At 35.4% G+C, this 22,695-nt stretch overlaps 1 protein-coding gene across 7 annotated transcripts in view; it reads left to right on the forward strand.

Annotated features, from left to right (window-relative positions):
- Positions 1 to 18,947, forward strand: part of QKI (QKI, KH domain containing RNA binding) — a 332,733-nt gene extending 313,786 nt beyond the window's left edge. For 3 of the 7 annotated variants that reach the window (XM_032767744.2, XM_032767738.2, XM_032767742.2), the window contains 4 exons: positions 397 to 484; positions 4,361 to 4,657; positions 7,476 to 7,550; positions 12,141 to 18,947. In XM_032767744.2, the coding sequence (XP_032623635.1) occupies positions 397 to 484; positions 4,361 to 4,657; positions 7,476 to 7,550; positions 12,141 to 12,157 (477 nt within the window). In that variant the 3' untranslated portion in view covers positions 12,158 to 18,947. Of the gene's footprint in view, positions 1 to 396; positions 485 to 4,360; positions 4,658 to 6,707; positions 7,551 to 12,140 lie in introns of all 7 variants that reach the window. The other 4 variants (XR_012655572.1, XR_004371961.2, XM_075064094.1 and 1 more) reach the window with 2 other exon arrangements.
- The last annotated feature ends 3,748 nt before the right edge of the window (positions 18,948 to 22,695 follow it).

A 22,695-nucleotide genomic window follows, 5' to 3' on the forward strand; every position in this document is an offset into this window, starting at 1 on the left:
TGGATTTTCTTTCATTTAGTCCACCAACCAAATACCTTCTACAAGTATTTAGAAGTTACTATCTCTTCATTTAGAATCTTAAAATTGCCCTTTCAAACACAAATTTAAACTTTAGCTCTGTTTTGGTAATTTTTTACTTTCTTTTTATTCACTTTTATATGATGTTCATCCAGTACCAATTATTGGAGGTCCACATACAATTTTAATACTTTCAGATCCATGGAGGTTAATAATACACTAATATTCCCATAAGGGTTATCTGTAATATAAATGTTTCCATCCATTCAAACTCAGAGAAATGTCTTTTTTTTTTCTCTCTCTCTCAAGTCCTAGGCACAGGTTTGGCTCATAAAATAAAATGTTAATTTAACGTTCTTTCCTACTTTTCATATGCAGGCAGAGGGAGAAGACAGCCTTAAAAAGATGCAGCTAATGGAACTTGCAATTCTGAATGGCACTTACAGAGACGCCAACATCAAATCACGTAAGCATGACAAAATTTTAGGGGCCAGTAGGAGATAAGTCGCCACAGGTTTTGTTTCCCAACTTTTCTCCTTTTGGCAAATGCACAGTTGCATATCTGTTGATGAGACTGAGACAGTGTAATTACTGCTGTTGCAAATTCAAGATATTTTGATTTTTGTTTTCCTGTCAGTATGTCTGAATTGAAACGTTTTTTTAAAATAAGTATTTTTTTTAACTCTGGTCAAAATTCAGCCCTAAAAGCAAGCTTTTTAGGCTATGTCTACCCTTAAAGCACTACAGTAGCACAACTGTTCCACTGTAGCAATTCAGTATAGACACTTACTACAGAGACGGGATGGGTTCTCCCATTACTACAGGTATTCCATCTCCCTGAGTGGTGGTAGCTAGGTTCACAGAAGAATTCTTCCATCAGCCTGGCACTGACTTCATTGAGGGTCTATCAGGGGTGTGGATTAACGATGTCTATCAGGGCTGTGGATTTTTCAGACCCATGAGAGAGACACCTATATTGTTGTGACTTTTCAGTGTAGACCAGGTCTTTTATGTTTTGTAAACTGTAGAAGCTGTGGTATTCCTCATAATTTTAACAGTTGTCCAAGATAACATGAGTAACATTTTCTGTATTATATTCCTTCCTATCATCTTGCTTGCATGTTTCCTCAATGTTATGTTTTTCCAGTGATTCATTAACTGATTTCACATGCAAGTTCACAGAGATCAGTGGTGTAATGAGCCTTTTTGTAACAATTCTTCTTCCATTAGATTGATTTTAGCATGCATGTATGTACAGTTTTATACTTGAAGCTGAATGGCATGCACTTGGTTATCAGAGTACTTGTGACATGTGCCTGATAGTCTTTATGGGATAAACTCTTTTCTCCATGTTAGAATGTAAAAGCTTGTTAATGAAAATTCAAAGTTTAAAATCATTCTCAAACCTTTACTCTCGCTGATACAGGTGTCAAATGTAAGCACAGTCATGTCAACTTTTTCATTAAGGACATACTGATATTTGCAAAAATTGTCCTTCTACATGTGCACTTCTATTACAGTTTATAGTGAATGGTAGTTATATACAAAACAAACCAGTGAGAGAGAGAATTCCAATTGCATTTAGCCACTTGAACATCTTCAGGTGAGATCTGATAATGGTAACCTGAAGAGAGAGAAGAATTGGATTTGTGCCTTTTTTTCTGCTTTCTGATTTTTTATTTTTATTTTTTTTTAAACTTTAAAGGCTTTGAGGTGGGAGAGGGACCTGCTTTTTTTCGCTTCCTTAAAATCTGTCAGGAATGTCAAATCTTCCTTTATTGGAAGCCTGTCTTGAAGGACCGAGATTTTGTAGAGGTGAATATTTTCCATAATCAAAAGAGCAGAGTAGTTAATCTTTAACAAAAGAGCTTTTCTTTCTACTGCTTATTCTGGCATTTGAGTTAAATTTATCTTAATAAAAACAAAGCACAGTTTTGAAAATTGTGAATAAAAAACCTGGCCCTGTCACTCAGGTTTCAGTCACTTGATATCTGTGGACTGTAGGCTTTTAAAAACGTAAACTTACACAGGTTTAACAAAGGTTGGTTAACACACATGCACTGAAATAAGGCCTAGTCTACTCACAAAGGTTGTACTGATTTAACTATAAAAGTATAATTAAAGCAATATGACTCCCCAAGGTCTTGTCTAAACTTAAAACTTTCTCCGGCAAGCTATATTTATCAGATGCTGGGGGAAGAGAGGGAGAGACACCCTTCTCCAACGCTGCTATGGGTACAAAACCCCAGATAAATGCAGCTGTGTTGATGTAAGAGTGCTTCAGTCAGCATAGCTAATGTTGTTCGGGGAGGCTTTGGTCCTTCACTGGCAGAAAAAGTTTCTGTTGTTGTACATTGTGTCTGCAATGAAATTTTGAAAACGTAAGACACACAGAGTTGGAGGTTTTCATATTTCATTTCACATCTACAAACTGGCCAGCATACATACATTCTGTAGTGTTGACTTAACTCTAGTGGAGTTGCAGTTTTACCAATATGAAAGTGATTATACCAATATGGCTTATTTTTGTTTGAGAGGGGAATAAGCTATACTGGTATAACTATGTTCACACTAGGGGTATGTCTACACTACCCAGGTTACAGCGTGGCCGCGGCAGCGCTGTGATGTGGGCAGCGTAGACAAACTTTATCGCTGGGGGAGAACTCTCTCAGCGATTAAAAAAAAAAAACCACACACGCACACCCCCCGCCAACAAACGGTGGTAGCTTTCTCTACTGGCGCTTTTCAGTGCTAACATTTTTGTCGCCCAGGGGGGTGTTTTTTCATGCCCCTGAACAACAAAAGTTTTAGCGCTAAAAGTAGCAGTGTAGACACAGCCTAGGTTTTTATTGGTATAAGTTGGCAAAACAAAACACAAAATGACACTCCCAACATAGTTATACTGTGTGTAGACCAGGCTTAAATTGGATTCATTTCGCACCTTGTATTATTTTGGGTTGAGTTTTTTAATAAACCAGCCATTAAACGAGTTGTTTAGTTAAACTGATGCAATCCCTTTCTGGACATTCTTATATTGGATTGAGTGGCTTATTTCATTTGACCTTAAACCTGTTTCTAACTTACTTAAGATAAACCAAAATAAGAATGCCCATGCAGCAGTTTAACTAGAGCTTATTCAAATTTTCAGGTTTTTTCACCTGAACAGTTTCTAGCATTTTTTAATTTTGAATAGATACTTTGAAATGTAACTTAATTTTTCTTTTCATTTTGACATATCAAAAGTCTGAAAATCCAGAAACAAAAATGGAAAACAGAAATTTTTCAGTTTCCAGGAAAAAAATTTTAAGGCTACATGAAATACAATTTTTATTTCATTTCAAAAGGTTCTGCAGAAAACCTGAAAAATTTCTGTCAAAAGAATTCTAAAGGGCATTTTTCTAATGAATTTTTTCCCAGGAAAATTTTGGGTTTTCCAACCACCTGTATGTAGGTTTAACGGAATCATTTTAAAAGCATTCTTTAAGTTAAACCATTGCAATTCTGTGTTTACACAAGCCCATAAAATCTAAGCTTGAGGGTTGACCCCACGAGAGGTTTTAAAACCTGTCTGCGTTGGGTGCTAAAATATTTTAAACAGCATTTAATTACAAAGTGTTAGCTCTATTTTTTTTTAAAGTACTTTTTTTCCTAACCTACACTTCTAGGAAACAGTGTCAAAAACACATGAATTTCTAATTTAAAATGGAAGTAGGAAAAAAATATTTATTTTTGAGAATGGGGAAGGGGGAAGAAGAATATCATCTTTTTGGACCGATTTCATTCATCACAAAGAAGCAAAAAAGGACACCCACAATTACTAGGTCACCTTTAACCCTAATGATCATGGGGGGGTTTATGTATTTTGAAAGAGAATTTTAATATAAACAAAAGTATCATGAAACCATTTTTCATTTTGTATGAAAGCTCTGCATAACTGACTATCTGTGGATTCTATAGTTACACTGTGTTTTACATTCCATGTATGATTACAACAGTATTTTCTGTATATTTCCTGCATGCATCTCAGTCTCATGCAGTCTTGAAAGCATAGGTAAAAGAAACATGGTTTAAATTGAGCTTTTGTGCTATGTAACCTGTTTTAGAAATCTACTTCACTGTTTTATAATGGCTTATTTTATTTTGCATGTTCATACTTAAGCACACTGAGAAATGGAAAGCTGTTTGCATTTGAATAGTGTGCTTTGGCACTGTGTGATCAGCGCATGTACTAATGATTTCCTTTTATTTTTCTTCTTTCCTACTTTTTCCCCTTTTTTTCCATTCTTTTCATGTTTTGTACTGTATCTCCATACTTCCTTCTAAATTTCTTTGCTTACTGTAGCAGCCCTTGCCTTTTCTCTTGCAGCGACAGCCCAGGCTCCAAGGATTATTACTGGGCCTGCGCCTGTTCTCCCCCCAGCTGCCCTGCGTACTCCTACGCCAGCTGGCCCTACCATAATGCCTTTGATCAGACAGATACAGACCGCTGTCATGCCAAACGGAACTCCTCATCCAACTGCTGCAATAGTTCCTCCAGGACCTGAAGCTGGTTTAATTTACACACCCTATGAGTATCCCTATACACTGGCACCAGCGACATCAATTCTTGAGTATCCTATTGAACCTAGTGGCGTATTAGGTAAGTTTCTCTACTAAGATGATTAACTGAATTGTAGATCATTTTCTAAGGCTGCTTAATTGTGTCTTTTACTATTGTATGAGGGTCGGTGGTTCACTGAAACTTTGTTTTTGAAAGAGAGCTCTGACCCTATTTTGTTTCATTTAAATTCTCGTAAATTGCCCCGGAAAAAGTGCATTGAATAAGTGCAGCTCTAAAATCGTTTTATATAGATTGCTAAATTCATATGTCTTTAAAAGGTCAGTATTTATTTTGGAGCATTTTTAATTTTTGAAAACAAAATTATGTGTGTTTATTTTAATCAAATCGTAATACATTTTTTTTGTAGTGCTATCAAATGAAAACATCCTTTAGACAAGAATAAAAGGAAATATAAATTGAAATATAAATACTTTGTACTGTCTCAAATAAAAAACTTGAATGCACTTTCCTAAATTGTAAATAAATTTATAATAATATTTAAGAGATCATTTTTAATTTTGCACAATATTTTCTGGTATCAAACAAATCTTGGAAAAAACTAAAAATATAGTTTCCATTGATAGATCTGATGAATTAATCTAGTGGCAAGAACCTATGAATCTGATTAAGCAGAAAAGAAAATAATAGTTTCAGTAAATAAACTTAGTTCTTTTAAGATGTGTCTGGAGAACAGTGCAATTAGAAACATTACTGACACCTTTTTTATAGAGTTGACTGAAATGCCAATCGTATCTGGTATTTCAGTCCATTGACTTGCTAGATCAAGGCTAGAATACGTCTGCTGTTTATAATCCAGTTAACCAGTCAATATAAAACAAACTGTTTCAATGCAATTTCTCTCTTCCCTACTCCCTCCAGAATTTGAATAATCTTTACTCTCTGGTTCTTTTACTAAATTGTATATGACCTTGGTGCTGCATGATTTTGTTGACTTATAGGACTTTGATCTTTAAAGTTTGTTCAGCAGCAGTTATTGATTTACACAAATTCTAAAAGTCTCTAATGAACATTGGACATTAAGATTTGAAGTCAATATCTTGTTGAAAGAAATACAAAAAGCCAATGCTCAATTAAGTGAATACTATTAGATGCTCTGTGTATGTGTGTGCGCATGTGTATTTACATGTTCCTTTTGGCATTGTGGATAGGAGAATGTACTTTTTTGTATTTAGTAATTTATTTTCAATTTTAGCACTAGTCATTTTTTAAAACATTTAATTGGTCAAAAGAATGCTGTCAAGAATAGCTTATTGCTATTGCATAGTCTCTGAAATAGCCAAAAAATATTATAGATAAATTAGTAACAATGTAACTTTATACCTTTTTGGTAATCTTTTCCTTTTTATTAATTTTTACTGCAACCCTGTGCATGTTGTTTTTCCACCTCTGAGTCCTCTTGTCTGGCACTTACAGGGTCTATTGAGATAGTTTTGATGTGGTAGGTATCACTGTAGCCACTGGCTGAGTCCAGTACCAAATGTCTCTACCGTTTGATATAGTTGAGCAGTAAAGAAATGATGATGAAATGTGTTACTGCATGGTTATAACTTAATACAATGCAGAGAGTTTTTATGAATTTCAGGCAAGATTTTTAGATAAAGAGAGTGGGAAAGGGGAGAATTACTAAAAATTGTATCAGAATCCTTCCTGCACAGTCAGTGTTGCTTAGAGCACAAAAAAATAATGTAGATAGAGTAGGGCTATCTAAGAAAATGCCCTTTTGGCTGACAACTGAGAATGAGTTTTCACTAAAGAACTTCAATTATAATACCAAGTAACCTGGGCAATCTAGAATCACTGATTCTAATACGTGCTCTATCATTTGAGCAATGAAATTGAAAGTAATTTGTGCACTGCTGACAGAACTGACAGATTTGAAATGGTTTATTGTTGAGTTTTACCTTGTAACATATTTATGTATATTTTGCCCATTTTTATGGTGAACTATTTAGGTATATTGAAGTAGTTCCCTTAAAATTTACAGATGGGTGGTGGTGATGGGAAAGTCGGTATCAGTGTCAAATCTTAGTTGGCGACTAATTTTTAATTCCCTTCCTTTTATCTGTAGGTATGGCTTTCCCAACGAAAGGCTAAGAATTCAAGAACGGTCTTAACTGAACCCTCATCAGATCTGAATTTAACAAATGCTTAGTTTCAGCAGTCTTGAAAAAAAGTAGCCTAGCAGTCAGTGACTTACTTGCACTTTTTTTGCACATAGATATAAAATAAAATAGTGCTATTAATTTGGTTTAGTCTCTATTATTACAAAGTAGCTGTAATTTATGAGTGTATAGTAGTATACTGACTGCTAAGTGTTCTATACTGTTTGCTTTACTAATCACCTAATTCATTGCCGTTCATACTTTATTGACTTAAAGTTTAAAACCACATCTGTAGGCATGAAGAATTGCTTTAAAACTTTTTTTAATGGTAGAAACTGGAAGTGGTCTGAAGGGTAGCAAATAATTGTCAGTATTAAAAATGGCATTATTTAAAGTAGTGCTGCTGCAAAAAAGGCACTTCAGTGAATATGTGACTAGTAAAGCTTAAATGTTCTTGGATCTAATAGATTTCATGAAATACTGTAATGTTGGGATTGAAAATGAGTGGATTAAACAGGTTAAGGCCAGGATGTTTGAAATAAATGCAATATTAATCTGCACAGATATACTTCATATATTAAAGTTAAGATTTGAAACTACTGTGCCTTAACTTGTTGCTTTCTTAAAATGAATTTTGTAGTAAATGATCACTTAAATCCATTTTGCTAAACCTGCTGTTAATGTTTATCTTTGAATGATTTCTAACTTTGTCTTGGTAATTGCAATTTAACTAGGTGCGGTGGCTACTAAAGTTCGAAGGCACGATATGCGTGTCCATCCTTACCAAAGGATTGTGACCGCAGACCGAGGTTAGTTTAGTTCTGCAGTTCTTTTTTATAAGAAATGCTTTGAGTGTACATGAAATTTGCAACACCACAGCTGGTTAACCAAATACCATATTTTGACCCGTTCATTAATATTTTTTTCCTCAAAAATCTAAATAGTCACTATTTTAGAGCTTTGGAAATGCTCACAATTTTAAAGACATTGTATAATCTACTTTAGCTTTCCCATCTTTTAAAATATATAAATCATGTGATATGTTTAAAATGCTATAACTGATTTCCTTTATAAGAACTATATAGGATTCAGCTTCATCAGGAAGTAAGAGTTTAGTGCTGCATTAATTGGTTTTCCCTTCAAACTTGCTCTTTTAATTGGTGTGGAAATATCAGATTGGTGTTGCAAAAATAAAATGAATGGATGGGTGCTTAATGAGAAAGAAGTAAAGGAATAAATGCCTCCTATCTGGAGAAAACTGAAGATTTAGATTCCTTTTTTCTAATAAACTGTTTGAGCCAATGTACTGTATAACTCTAAAGAAAATTCATGTTCTCAGATATCTAACTTAATTCAACAAAATAAGGACTGTGAAGATAATACTTCAAAAGTTTGTTGGGTTTGAGTCAGTAAAGTCAGTATTCTTTTATGTTCTTTTGCCATAATGGATTTCTTGGTATTTGTCATTTGCTGCTAAAATACATTGTCTGAAGAAGAAGCAACTTTTGAAGTCCCGTTGGTGAGATGACATCCAGTATTTGGACATCTCTCTTAACTAACCAATGAATGGAAAATAAATCTTCATTTTTCTCCTGTTCATCAAATGTAACTTACCATCTGTGTATGCCCTTGGACCCTTGAATGAATTACTTAAGCTTATTAAGAAAAGTGATGTTTTCGGTTTATTGACATTCACTGACTAGGAAGCAGTGCAGGTTGAGCACTGGAACACCCAAACTCTTATCCCAGATCTTCCAGTGACTCCTTGTGCGGGTCACTTAACCTTTCTGTGTATGTTTTCCCATCTATAAATTAAGGATGATGATACTTCCTTACCTCCTGGGGTATTGTGGGGATTAATGTATGTTCAATGCTTTTGAAATGCAAAAGTGTTTTGAAATTGCTGAGTATTATTATTCTATGGACCTATTCTCAGCAAAACAGGATATCCACAGGCTTCCTTCATTTGATATACTTAAAGCCAAATTCAGGTGACAGGCATGTCTACTCTTAATATAGAATTTAGCCTACACTCCACCTCTCTCCTTCTGTTGATTTGTTAACAGACCATGGACATCAATACCAGAGAGAGGGGCTCTCCAAGATATTTATTATATTTTATGTAGCACCTTTACCTTTTTAATGCTTTATCAAAGGCACAAGCTGATATATAAAATCTATACAGTTACCTGAAAACTTTCTTTTCCCCTTATATCCCATCACAGTGGTTACAGTCTGCTGGGTTGTTCTTATTCTTTGTTGAAAGATGAGCAGCAGGGCATTTCTATACAAGGCCCATGTCTCTAGAATCTGCTCCTACTGATGGTCTCTCAGAGCCCAGATTTGGTGTCCTTCATGCCACAGTTGAAAAGCTTATTTGTTCAGGCAGGTATTTCCCTGGAACAGCTGGTGACCAAATCATTGTAGCAGGGCATAGAGGTTTTTTTTTTAAGTCTGTTGGTTACTTTATTTGAATAGACCAATGTAGTATTTACTAATTTTGTTGTTTTTAATTCGTGTCAGCTGTTCAGCTGCCTTGGCAATGGTTGCAACTATAAATCATTGAACTGAAAGTAATAAATATTGGAATCATCTCACCTTCTACTGAAACAGCCACTTCTTTGATGGTAAATTGTCCATATGTCTAGCTCTTCAAAGTTAATTTGTATGTTTTTAAAAAAGAATACAGAGAGCTATTCTCTCATGGAGACCATACATGGTTCTGTGACCATATATTTTTTTTTTTGCATTAAAATGATGCTGATAAGTTCTGATGAATAGAGTTCTGAATTACCCATAGCAACTTACATTACAAACAACAGGTTGCACAGATATTTTTAAAGACTGTAATTCATTTTATTACAAATTTTAAAAAGCAGACTATCAGTGCACACTCTTTGGAGATTTAGAAGAGGGGTATGATTTGGAAACAACACCTTTTGGCATACTACAAACATTTTACATAGAGGAGCTTAATGTGAGTTTTAAAAATTTGCTGCAAAATCAAAATACCAAAAATTGATCAACACTTGCCATGTGTACCTTCTGTGCAATTCATGACACACATTTTATTAATTTGCCATTATTAGTATTTAAAAAGCAATGTCAGCAAACCGAAATACTAATTTTTCCAACATGAACGCATTTTAAACACTTGTTAAATATCACTAAAATAAGTATGCATTCATTGGGTCTAAGATCACAAAAAACTTTTAAACTGGTTCTCATATTATATAATACTACTGTATTCACTCTTTGAGTATGTTTTTGGTTTTTTGCATAGTTTTTTAGATATAAGCACTGTATTTAAAACAAGAGACCCCAAACATGTAAATGTGTTATTCTTATAACCAAGCATTTAGAATTGGTGAAGGGTTGAGAAGTATAGTTCATTTCTACTAAGAATAAGATCCTGTTCTATAAATAATCCAAAACTGAATTTGATTCATATAATAGAGAGACTGACTGATTTAATTGTAATAAACTGTAAATGGTGTTGCACAGTTGACAAACCTGTGTGTACTGTAGAAGGCCAGGGACTTGGCAGAGGATGTATCACAGGTGTTCTGGTATCTTAAAAAGGTAGCTTACTTTGATTATATACTCCACAAGAAATGCTAATGCTGATAATTCTTCTGAATGTTTTTATCAAAACCAATTGTCACATAATTTATATATAAAATTTTAATACCGTTTTAATCAAAATTGCAATCAGTATCAAAAATGCTTTAAGATTCTGTGTTTTTCGTATACCTGTAAAGTGGTGAGATTGTGCCACATTAAATATTTATATTTTTGTTTTGCTTATATTTGCAACAGCAGTTTTAATTTAAACAAAATCCCACTTAGCAGAATTTTGAAGAAGTTCAGGGAACATGTGGTCTCATTTAAGTTACAGTAGTAATTTTTTAGTGTTTATAAACTGTATCCTAAATGATAGGCCGTAGAAACCATTTTTATTATGTTGAAGGTAAATCAACCCATGATATAGATCATTAAAAATATGCTATCTGTGAACATTACACCTACTGGATTTCATTTTATGAAATGGCACAAATCTGACTTTGCACTGAATACCTTTCTCACTTTCATCTCCTCTGCCTTAGTCAGAATGGCAACAGTACAAAAACTCTTATCAAACCTCAGAATTTATTAGATATGATTAAGCTGTTGAACAAGTCTTAAAAATTGTACTACTGTTAAGTGGACCAAGTTTGGTGAAGGAGAATGTGAGAGAGAATGATTAAAGAAGGATCAGCTCAAGAACATTGGGAATGATAACTTTCCACTTGAGAACGTTTTTTATGTTTTACTGTAATTTTTTTGTTTTTGTTTGTGGTTTTTTGTTTGTTTTTTTGCAAAGGAAAATAGTATTTACAGGTGGCTTCTTTTAAAATATAAAAATATAAAGCAGGAATGTATATGAAATGTCAGATTTTATTGTATTTGCAGAGTATTAGCTTTGAAAATGAATAAAGAAAGCTGTCTGTAGTTTTAAAATGCCTTATTAGTATCGATTAGATACTTTCTCTATTTTTTGATGTACTTAGAGCTTTTGAAGTGTAGAATTTAAAATGGCAAGACTTTTACAGTGTTTACATGCAAGTGCATTTTAAAAGTGTCCTATGTGTAAAATAGTATTTTCAACAGGAAAATGCTGGCTAAAGTAATAGGCTTAGCCTTTACCTGGTTTCCATGATGATGCCTACACTGCTAGACTACAGTTTAGTATTGCTTTGTATCATGAGGCCAAGAAATTCCATGTTGTTTGTAAATAGAATAATTGAAAAGCAATAAAAATTTTATTGAACAAAAGAAACCTTGTTTGGCCCATAGTTTATGTTTAAAACAAATTGTTTATGAAAATTCAGATTCCTTAGATTCATTTCTTTTAACAACAGTTATTAATAATCACATCCATCATTAATAGTTGCTTTAATGCTTGCACCTGGGAAAATACTAATGCTTAATAGCAGTCAGATACTGATTCTTTGCGCTGACTGTTTCAAAATTCTTTTACCAGGTTCCAAAAACTGTTCATTGTTTTTGTTTTCCAGTTTCCTTCATCGACTGCTACTAACCATTAGTTGTTAGTTGTATTTTATTTCTATTTTTTCCTGTTAACCAGTTTTGTGGGAGTGGGTTTCTCCTTCACATGTTCAAATCATGATACAAGGCTGTCATGATTTTATTGCATTCTGTAGATGGTGTCAATCAGTGCGTCAGAATTAAACATGCTTGTTTTTTTATTAGTTGTGATTAGTTTTCATGTTGTCATTAAGCCGTCACTAGCTGAAACTAATCTCTTCTCTATCTTTTCTTTCTCTTTTTTGTTTTTTTATTTTGATTTTTTTGTTTTTTGTTTTTGTTTTGTTTTGTTTTTGTTTCTAACCACCCAGCCGCCACCGGCAACTAACCTATGACCTTCTGACCTCTGAACTCTTCACCCAATGATGACCTGACCATGCCTGCCTGCTGATCAGTTAACTGGTAATCGCCTTTGCTTGCCTGTCTTCAGTGCAGCGAGCTGAGGCACTTGTCCGTTCGTCTTACCATCTAACAAAAAAGACAAAGAAATTAATTGTCCTCCAACTCAGCTTTTTTTTCCTGTTTGGGTGAAAGTGGTTCTAGAACCTGCACTGAATAGTAGTAAAGCAATAAGGTCCAATTCATCCCTCAGCACTGATCATCCTTTAGTGTCCCACCCTAAACGAACGGTAAGAAGGCCTCACTTAAGTGATGGAGACAGATGTCCCTTAACTACCCGATGACAGAGGCAGTTACTGTGAGCGACTTCTAGGAATCTTTTTCTTCTCATAATGAAGTCAAAGCTCTCTTTGAATGTACTGTGTGATGATGCATCATGCATGAACCTTTGGTCAGGGATGTCATTGGTGAAGGGATTCCAAAAAGTATTCAAAATTTGACTTGCTGTTTAGTCACTACCAGTGCCCTCAAAGGGCAAAAGTTGCAGCCTTTTTTCTATTGCCTGCCAAATTGGATGTTTTAAAAGAACGTGTGCCATGAAAGATAGATTTCAGTGAATTTTCAGAACTATGTTAATGCAAAGAACAAAACAGCAACACTATGAAAGCAAAATCTGAGTTATGATTACTTTAACCATATTTAAACTTCCTTAAAAGATTACATGAGAACAAGGTACATGCATTATGTGTCACATTACTGGGCAAACTGTTCAAATATTTTTTTTAAACCTCCCTGTATAGAAAAATTTCATTAAGGATGTAAAAGCCATGCTTGCCTATTTGCTGTATACATGTAATGAAATTGTAGATAAAGTGTAGTGCATTGAAACAAAATGAACAAAAAAGTAGATACTTTTACTATACAAGGGTGCTGGTGCAGAAAAAATATATTTTTGGAAATGTAGCATTTTATACTTTCAAGTGTTATAAAAAAAAGAAAAAAGAACAAAGAAACAACCCTTTATTTCATTAAATGATTTTTTCTGGTGGTTGTCAAGAAACAAAAGACCAAAAGAGCCTTTTTGTCTTTCTTTTTTATTTTTTAAGTATTGGAATAAGTCTAAAGAAAAGGAAGTGCCTTATTTTCTTCATGGTCATTTAGTCAAATGTCTCGTATAATCAGCTCCTCCCTCAGACAACAAGTTAACGCATGCCACTTAATCGCCCAGTATGTGAAAAGAAGCTGGGAAAGGAAGACAAATGAGTTGACCATTTGAAATACCTGATTTTTGCCATAGTAGCATGATGCAACTTTGCCAAATTTTATAATGTGAAACGTTTGATAATTTTTCTATCAAATGCTGGCCCTCATTAGTCTTGCAACATTTTCACCATCTCAAACCATAGTTAACGTATTTTGTTTCATGTACTTGCTCAATCTAAACCAAAGGGTTCTGACTCATTCTAAATCAGAGCATTAGCTAACAAATGTTTATAGGGCAGCAAATGCTCCATTATGTTCAGGGGATGGTGTGGAGTTGTCTTGATTTGAAATATTGACAAGTATAGCAGACCTTGTACTTGTCCACAGAATAAAGTTTGGTGAATAATGAAATTGAACATGTTTAACTAATTTTAAGTCTGACCTAAGAATGTCTCAGTATTTTGTAAGCAGCTCCCATAGTGTCAAATAGTATATAAGATATTCATTTCTCATCAGCCCCTGGTTGATTAATATTGATTGTTTATTGCTTTTTATTCAAAAGAAAAGCAGGAAAGACTCATTAACTAACTATTTAAAAATTCATCTATAATTCAGTATTATCTTTTAGCACCACATGAAATTCATGTAGTTAGACCAGCATAACAGCTGAGAAGCTTTTTTGAATAGTGTTGAATTCTGAAAATATTGAGCAAGTATCAGTTTGCTAATGGCTCAGTATTAGACTTGGCAAATATCAGGTGATAATTAATTTCCCCTGTTGTCAACTTATTCTCCTCCTGAAAACCTTCATAGCTTCCAAATCAAAGGTCAATAGTAATTTAAGAAAGAGGGTTTACAGTTTAAGCACCTGTATGGTGACCTCATTTAACACCTTGTCTCACCTGGAAACAATTAACAGTTTATTTACTATGCAATAGACATTCATCCTTTTGTATTCAGCTAGCTTTTGTTTATCGTGCCACCAGCTTTGTCTTCCTGTTACACATACAGTTGTTTTGACTTAATTTACAGTATATATGCTGTGCCATTTTGATTTTTGTTTGTTTGGTTGAATAAACCTGCGACACTCAAACATTTGAGAAGAGATTTGCTAAAACAATACCAGTATTTGATCCAGATTCATCTCAACTATGATAAACCTGGACATTTTTTGTGACATGTAATAGTAATGTTTGCTCTGAATGAACAAACTTTTGAAAACATAGTTGACAAAATTTTGGATCAACTTAAAAAAAAGCATGACTTTTGAAATCTCTGAATGCCTTGGTTCTCAGTATTACAATTCTTTATTGAATTTTTCTTTATTAAAATATGTAGTTTTAAGACTTCTTTCTGACAGTATTATGTAATTTTTTTAGAGTGGGTAGATGGGAGTGTCGCTTGTATGTAACAGTACAGATGACATGTATTTGTCTATTCTTTATTATCTTAGTAGTTTCATGCTGTGTATGTATCATAACCAACCTATTGCCTATGAGAAACATGTAAGATAATGTATTTACAGCCATTGTTACAAGTTTATAATGTATTTTTCTATCTTGTTTTATATGTATGTTATATAAAACATTCAATTTTTTTCCTGATTGAGAAAAAAAGGATACAAAAATGCAAAACCCACAATTTTGATAACTGAAAATTGCCAATTGTTTTGCAGTACTTTATTATATTGGGAGTGTTGTCTTTCTTGGGCTTTTAGTTAGCTACTGGATGAATACATTAGACATATTTGGGTTTTAGTTGGGTTTTTACATAGCTTGCATTTTAATTCTTTGGTTCTTTGCTGTTTCTATTAACCCATAGCATTATTTTAATAAATGTTATAATACCAACCTACTAACTCTGGACTATGTCTGTTTATTAACCATTACATGTTTAATTAAAATAAACAAAGATGGAAGAATGTAAAGTCTTGAGTTACTGGACTAACCCTGAAGAACGTGACCACAGATAACACATGACTTGTATTTATTTATGTTGTTTGTCGGCTGAGATTCTGCACACTACTATTAAATTGGCTTTTGGTCATTCTGGCCTTTACCTTGGGGTTAGGTGGAGTAGAGATGGGAACAAAGTAGCATAATTTGAAGCATTCGTCTTGTAGTCTTGCCACTTGCCTTTCAGCATCTGCATTACTAATTCCACACATTACTTTTTCTTTCTCTAAAATAATCACTGTCACCTCACAGCAAAAGAGCAAAGATGCCAGTATATTGGTAAATCATGTGATTGTGTACCCAGAGAAACCAGTTTGATTCTTTGTTGAACCATATTGATGTCACAGTAAATCTCATTGAAATTTGCCATTCTTTATGTAAAGCACATGATTCAGTGTCACATTTTATGACTCTCTTGTATTTTGTATAAGCACACATTACTACTGGACTATATTTTTTGTGTATCTGAAGCAAGGAACTGGCTTTTTTTCTAGTACGTCACAAAAATTTTCCTGCAGATTGTTTTATTTCCTACTTGACATACTATTTATGTAATTTTTTTGTACGTCTGTAGTCTGTCATTATCACCTAGCTCAGGGGAGTACAACTTCTGAAAAGCCAAAGATCAAGCTGGATCATTTCCTGATGACTACAGAAAGTACAAAATACTAAACCTGTTGCATTATATTACTGAGAAATAGCCATTTCAAATACCAAGGCTCGTTACCTGTGATCTCTGTACCTGTGGATAGCCATAGCAACACGAATGCAGGAAATGTAAGTGGTGAAAACACAGTAGTAAATAAGTTTTTGTTTTTGCGCTTCTGTACAAATAACTTCTACAGAGAAACTTTGTATTTAAAATTTTCTACTATTTGAAGTTTTGTTTGTAGCCTGGTTAGGCTTCCAAGATTTGTGCTTAAATGTACAGTAATTACCAGCTATTGTCTTGGGAGACTCTTGATGCACATCACTTATTTCCCTGATATTGACAGTTTACTTTTCTGTGAACTAGCAATCTACTTGCCTGGGAATAAAAATTCAGATGAGAAATCAGCATCTGTTCAAAACTGGTTTTTTTCCATTTGTTGTCATAAGTTTTAATTTACAGATCTCAGAATCCTTGTAATAATTTTTATTTTAAAAAGTGGAAAGTTCTCCCAATTTTTTTAAGTTAATTTTAATTTTATGTAGAAAAATTGGGCCTAGCACTAATTAATATGTAGCTTGTGCATTAATTTGTTAGGCATGTTGATATGCAACTAGATATTTTTAATACCCATTTAAACATCTAGTTTAATTTACAGAACTGTACAGATGCAACTGTAAAATAGAGAAAATTGATACATCTAGAACAGGTTACACGTGTACCAAAGAAAGTACTTTTGGGGGCCATTCACTGCTTATACTCTGAATGCATTGCTGTCCAAAAATTCAATGAAACAGTGTAAAAAGGAAATAACTCATAGTGGATAAAATCAGAACCTTATGATTCAAGTAATGTGACATCACAACTATGAATTTAGAGTTATATAGAAAATGCTCAAAATGTTTGAGGCAGGACAAATGTTTAAACTTTGAAATGTCTACAAATTCGATTAAAACTTCCAGGGTGGGACTAGACATTGTTACAGGTTTTGGATAGCAAAATATCTTTGTTCCAGGGGCAATTAGTTGGATGTTTATGATACAACTTTATGATCTTCATTATCTTTTATTATCCACGAACTACTGTCATAGTTTGCCCACAGTGGGCATTTTCATCTCATTGTCAATTATACATAGTAATGAACATTTGCCAGAAGAGAACTAGAGGGTGGTTGTTTTTTAAACTGAAGGAAAACAATAAGCCTTAAAAGCAAAATAACTCTTTTTAACACAAATTAATGTTTCTGTTGAACATAAGTGCAGGTCTCCATAGCTATGTCCATAGCTAAGGGCTTAACTAAAAATCTTGTCAACTATAAAAAGGCAACAATTTAAGATGAATGTCTGGCGCTTGAGCTTGATAACTTCAGTGTTGCTCTATTGTTAAAATTTTTTGTGTGTTTAATTCTGGAAGGGTAAAATGTCTTTCAGATTTTTTAAAAGGCATGTATTCAAGAAAACGTACAGCACTGCAATTCCTTCCAGCAAAGTGGAGTCAATTTAAATAAGTATATTTATTTCATTTAATTTAAATTTTTATGTAAATGTAAACAGAAGTACAACAAAACCCTTTTAAATAAATACTGGATGAAGCAATATACTTTTCAAAAACAACACTTCAGAAAATCAACGTCTTAAAGAATAATCTTACTGTGCATCAAACCAAAATATGTTTCATAGAGAGTGCCCAAAGCCTGACTTTGTTTCTTTTGTCAGATATTTAATCAGTTTTAGATTACTAATCAGTATTTACTAATATACTATTTGAACAGATCTTTTAACAAGTTTGTGTAAAAATCCACTGATACATAATATAACAAGCTAAAATTGCTTCATTTCCAAATCACACCCTTTAATCTATGGGGACCACTGAAAAGTTTTCTGCACTGCAAAATGCTGTAGGAAAACCACACTGAAGTGTGTTGCTACGCAATAAAAAAGAATGCAGAAAAATATAACTATGAAACTTTCTTATGTATCTGGATAATTAAACGGGCACTCTAAATGGCACATTACAAAATAAAGTCCCTGTAACGCTTTTTACAAACATTCCTGAAGTGCTACTGTGTAATTGTTCTTGAAATGCCTAGTTTATTTTTAATAGATCTTTAATATAGAGATACATTTTGTGAAATAATACATTAATGGTATACTGTTTTTTCAGCTAAGCTTGTGAACCATTACACTGACGTGGTAATCAATGTTGAATCAAACTGGTTAACTAAAGTACATTAGTCTCCTTCCTATGTGCCTGCTCACTGATTGCAGGTGGTATAGTTTCACATTGAAGGAGGGTGTCATGCGCAGCAAATGGTTACTTGCTATATTAGCAGGGGTGGCTCTAGGCATTTTGCCGCCCCAAGCACGGCAGGCAGGCTGCCTTCGGCGGCTTGCCTGCGGGAGGTCTGCCAAAGCTGCAGGACCAGCGGACCCTCCGCAGGCATGCCGCCGAAGGCAGCCTGCCTGCCGCCCTCGCAGCAACCGTCAGAGTGCCCCCCGTGGCTTGCCACCCCAAGCATGCTCTTCCCATGCTGATGCCTGGAGCCACCCCTGTGTATTAGCTTCTTGGTGCCAGCAGTTTGGGTGTCCATTGTTGACAACAGACTGCACTGGGAGAAATTTGGCTCCCAGGGCAAAAATTAATTTGCATCTAAAAAACTACTATTAGAGAAGAGTTAATAGAGTATATATCCTTTCTGACTTCTATTGTGGCAGTTTGTGTGAAACATTTAAGGTTTTGTTTGTACAAAATAATGTATTTTGAGGGGGAAAATAGACATTGCCAAAACATCTGTAAATAAAAACACCAAGTATGACTGTACATGATGTGCAATAAAATAACTGGAAAAAGTGCATGTACTTTATCAAAAGCCAGTTGGAAGCTATCAATGCTGCAACTATAGTTTTATTTTCTGAAAAGTCACATTTTATTCTGTATTTAAACAGCAGAATAAAGAATCTACATTTTTCACACTTTACTGTTCATTAATGCTTTTAGCAATTTATGAGAGGTGTTGTTTTTTGAAGTGATTTAAATTTTTGTCATGATCAGACTACCTGGATATCACCTTTTACTGAAGAATTGCTGTTGTATTGCTTTGGTTACAATTAGAGACTAGAAAAAGTTAATGAGTACACATTCATGCATACAGTATACATACGATACCACAGACGAATTTGGATTTGCAAGCGCACTAAAATTGAGCAACTTGGACTCTACCAAATTATGAAAAGATTATAGTTGCTTGAATATCATGATTACCAGACTGTTAGTCAATATAAAAGGAGCCAGACCAATATTATTTTAACTCAAGCCACTATAAAGTTCTAGCTCTTTACAATGGCCACATACACGTAAAGGAATGATTTATCACTCTGGCATCTGCAAAGTGGATTTCTCACCAAAAAATACTCTGTCTTAATATTTTTCACTGAATACATTTTTGCAGTTATCTCTAGATTTAGTATGACATCATTTGAGTAAAAAGAACAGGAGTACTTATGGCACCTTGGAGACGAACAAATTTATTTGAACATGAGCTTTCGTGGACTACAGCCCACTTCTCGGATGCATAGACTGGAACATACAGCAAGAAGATTCTTATACATACAGAGAACATGAAAAGGTGGAAGTAGCCAAACCAACTGTAAGAAGCCAATCAATTGAGATGTGCCATCATCAGCAGGAGAAAAAAAACTTTTGAAGTGATAATTGAGATGACCCATAGAAGGTGTGAGGATACTTAACATGGGGAAATAGATTCAATTAATGTAATGACCCAACCATTCCCAGTCTCTGTTCAAACCTAAGTTACTTGTATCTAATTTGCATATTAATTCAAGTTCAGCAGTCTCTGTTTTGGAGTTTGTTTTCAAAGTTTTTTTGTTGTAAAATTGCCACCTTCAAGTTTGTCACTGAGTGGTTAGAGTGGTTGAAGTGCTCTCCCACTGGTTTTTGAAAGTTATGATTCCTGATGTCAGATTTGTGTCCATTTTTTGTGTAGAGACTGTCTGGTTTGGCCAATGTATATGGCAGAGGGGCATTGCTGGCACATGATGGCATATATCACGTTGGTAGACGTGCAGGTGAACGAGACCCTGATGGCATGGCGGATGTGATTAGGTCCTATGATGGTGTCACTTGAATAGATATGTGGCCAGAGTTGGCATCAGGCTTTGTTGCAAGGATACGTTCCTGGGTTAATATTTGTGTTGTATGGTGTGCAGTTGCTGGTGAGTATTTGCTTCAGGTTGGGAGGCTGTCTGTAAGCGAGGACTGATCTGTCTCCCAAGATCTGTGAGAGTGAGGAATCATCTTTCAGGATAGGTTGTAGATCTCTGATGATGCGCTGGAGAGGTTTTAGTTGGGGGCTGAAGGTGACTGCTAGTGGCATTTTGTTATTTTCTTTGGTGGGCCTGTCCTGTCGTAGGTGACTTCTGGGTACTCTTCTGGCTCTGTCAATCTGTTTTTTCACTTCAGCAGGTGGATATTGTAGTTTTAAGAATGCTTGATAGAGATCTTGTAGGTTTGTCTGAGGGATTGAAGCAAATGCATTTGTATCTTAGAGCTTGGCTGTAGACAAAGAATCATGTGGTGTGTCCTGGATGGAAACTGGAGGCATGTAGGTAAGTAAAGCAGTCAGTAGGTTGCCGGTATAGGGTGGTGTTTATGTGACCATTGCTTATTAGCGCAGTAGTGTCTAGGAAATGGACTGCTTGTGTGTATTGGTCTAGGCTGAGGTTGATGGTGGGATGGAAATTGTTAAAATCGTGGTGAAATTCTTCGAGAGCTTCTTTTCCACAGGTCCAGATGAAGTCATCAATGTAGCGCAAGTAGAATAGGTGCATTTGGTGATGAGAGCTAAAGAAGGGTTGTTCTAAGTCAGCCATAAAAATGTTGGCATACTGTGGGGCCATGCGGGTACCCATAGCAGTGCCGCTGACTTGAAGGTATGGTCCCCAAATGTGGAATAGTTGTGAGTGAAGACAAAGTCACAATGTTCAGCCACCAGGTTTGCCATGATATTATCAGAGATACTGTTCCTGATGGCTTGTAGTCCATCTTTCTGTGGAAAGTTGGTGTAGAGGGCTTCTGTCTCCATAGTGGCCAAGATGGTGTTTTCTGGAAGATCATTGATGGATTGTAGTTTCTTCAGGAAGTCTATGGTGTCTCAAAGATAGCTGGGAGTGCTGGTAGCGTAGGGCCTGAGGAGGGAGTCCACATAGCCAGACAGTCCTGCTGTTAGGGTGCCAATGCTTGAGATGATGGGGTGTCCAGGATTTCCAGTTTTATGGATCTTGGGTAGCAAATAGAATACCCCTGGTTGGGGTTCTAGGCATGTGTCTATACAGATCTGTTCCTGTGCTTTTTCAGGGAGTTCTTGAGCAGATGATGTAGTTTCTTTTGGTAATCAGTGGGATCAGAGGATAATGGCCTGTAGAATGTGGAGTTAGAGAGCTGCCTAGCAGCCTCTTATTCATATTCCAACGTATTCATGATGACAACAGCACCTCCTTTGTTAGCCTTTTTGATTGTCAGTGTTGTTCCTAAGGCTGTTGATGGTATTATGTACAATTGTGTAAAAGGAAAAACTGGTTCAGCACAACACACAGGGCTTGTCTACACTTAAAATGCTAGAGCAGCATAGTTGCACCACACTGCTGTGCATCTGTCATGCTTCAGTGTAGACACTACCTATGCCAACATGAGGGGTTCTCGCATCTGCAAGTAATCCACCTCCAAGAGAAGCAGTAGCGATAGAAGAATTCTTCCTTTGACCTAGTGGTGTCTACTGTGAGGGTTAAGGCAGCTCAACTATTTCACCCCGAGGGTTGTAATTAAGCCAACTTAATTTTCTAGGGTAGACGAGATCACAATGGGTGAAATTCTGTGCTGTGTCTCCAAGAGGGGTAGCATGAACTCACAGCCAAGATGGCTGAGGAGGACAAAGGTGCCCACCTCTGTGCCCTGTGGATCCCAGGCTGTTCCAGGATCTGGAAGAGACTCTGCCATAACTAAGACAGACCTGGGGTCATCTCTTAATTATTGCCGTCTCCCCAAGCTATCTGGAATCCCTGCAATGCTGCAGCCTTGCCCCATACCCTAAGCCTGTGAGGCAGCTTTGTGGCTGTCTTCTTTAGCTTCTGCACAGACAGAATCCATTGACAAAGCTCATCATTTCTTGATGGGGTAGAGGGTCATGTTTGTGCTATGGATGCAGTAAAAAATATAATACCAGCATTCTGTTTTAGGCTGTCCAATAAAATTAGACGTGGAAGCTGATGAGTGGAAAGTTACTACCAATACATTTTATTGTACTGCACTAGGAACAGTCCTGGATCATTAAATCTTTGTTTCCTTCATTAATGTTTTGGTACCTATGCAGGCTGCTAAACATTCACTTGTCTAGAGTACTCCACTAAAAGGAATAAAGTTATTGCAACTATATTGAGAGCAAAAATAATACTCAGATAATCATTTTCTGTGTGAAAATAAAGTGAAGCATAATGCTCCCCCTTCTCAGTAATCATCACTACTCATCAGAGATGAGTGCCCTTCACTTTTTGCTGTTCTGGGCTACCAGCAGGAACCACAAAGAACCATTGTCAAATATCTGTGCTGCTGTTCTCGATTGAGATGACTCCTCCGTATGGCCAACTGCAGCAGTTTAAAACTCATGAGTGAGGCACAACACCCCGCCCCCCCCCCCCATTCATGCAG

This window comes from Chelonoidis abingdonii, chromosome 3, assembly GCF_003597395.2.
Source record: "Chelonoidis abingdonii isolate Lonesome George chromosome 3, CheloAbing_2.0, whole genome shotgun sequence".
NCBI classification, from domain to species: domain Eukaryota; kingdom Metazoa; phylum Chordata; order Testudines; family Testudinidae; genus Chelonoidis; species Chelonoidis abingdonii.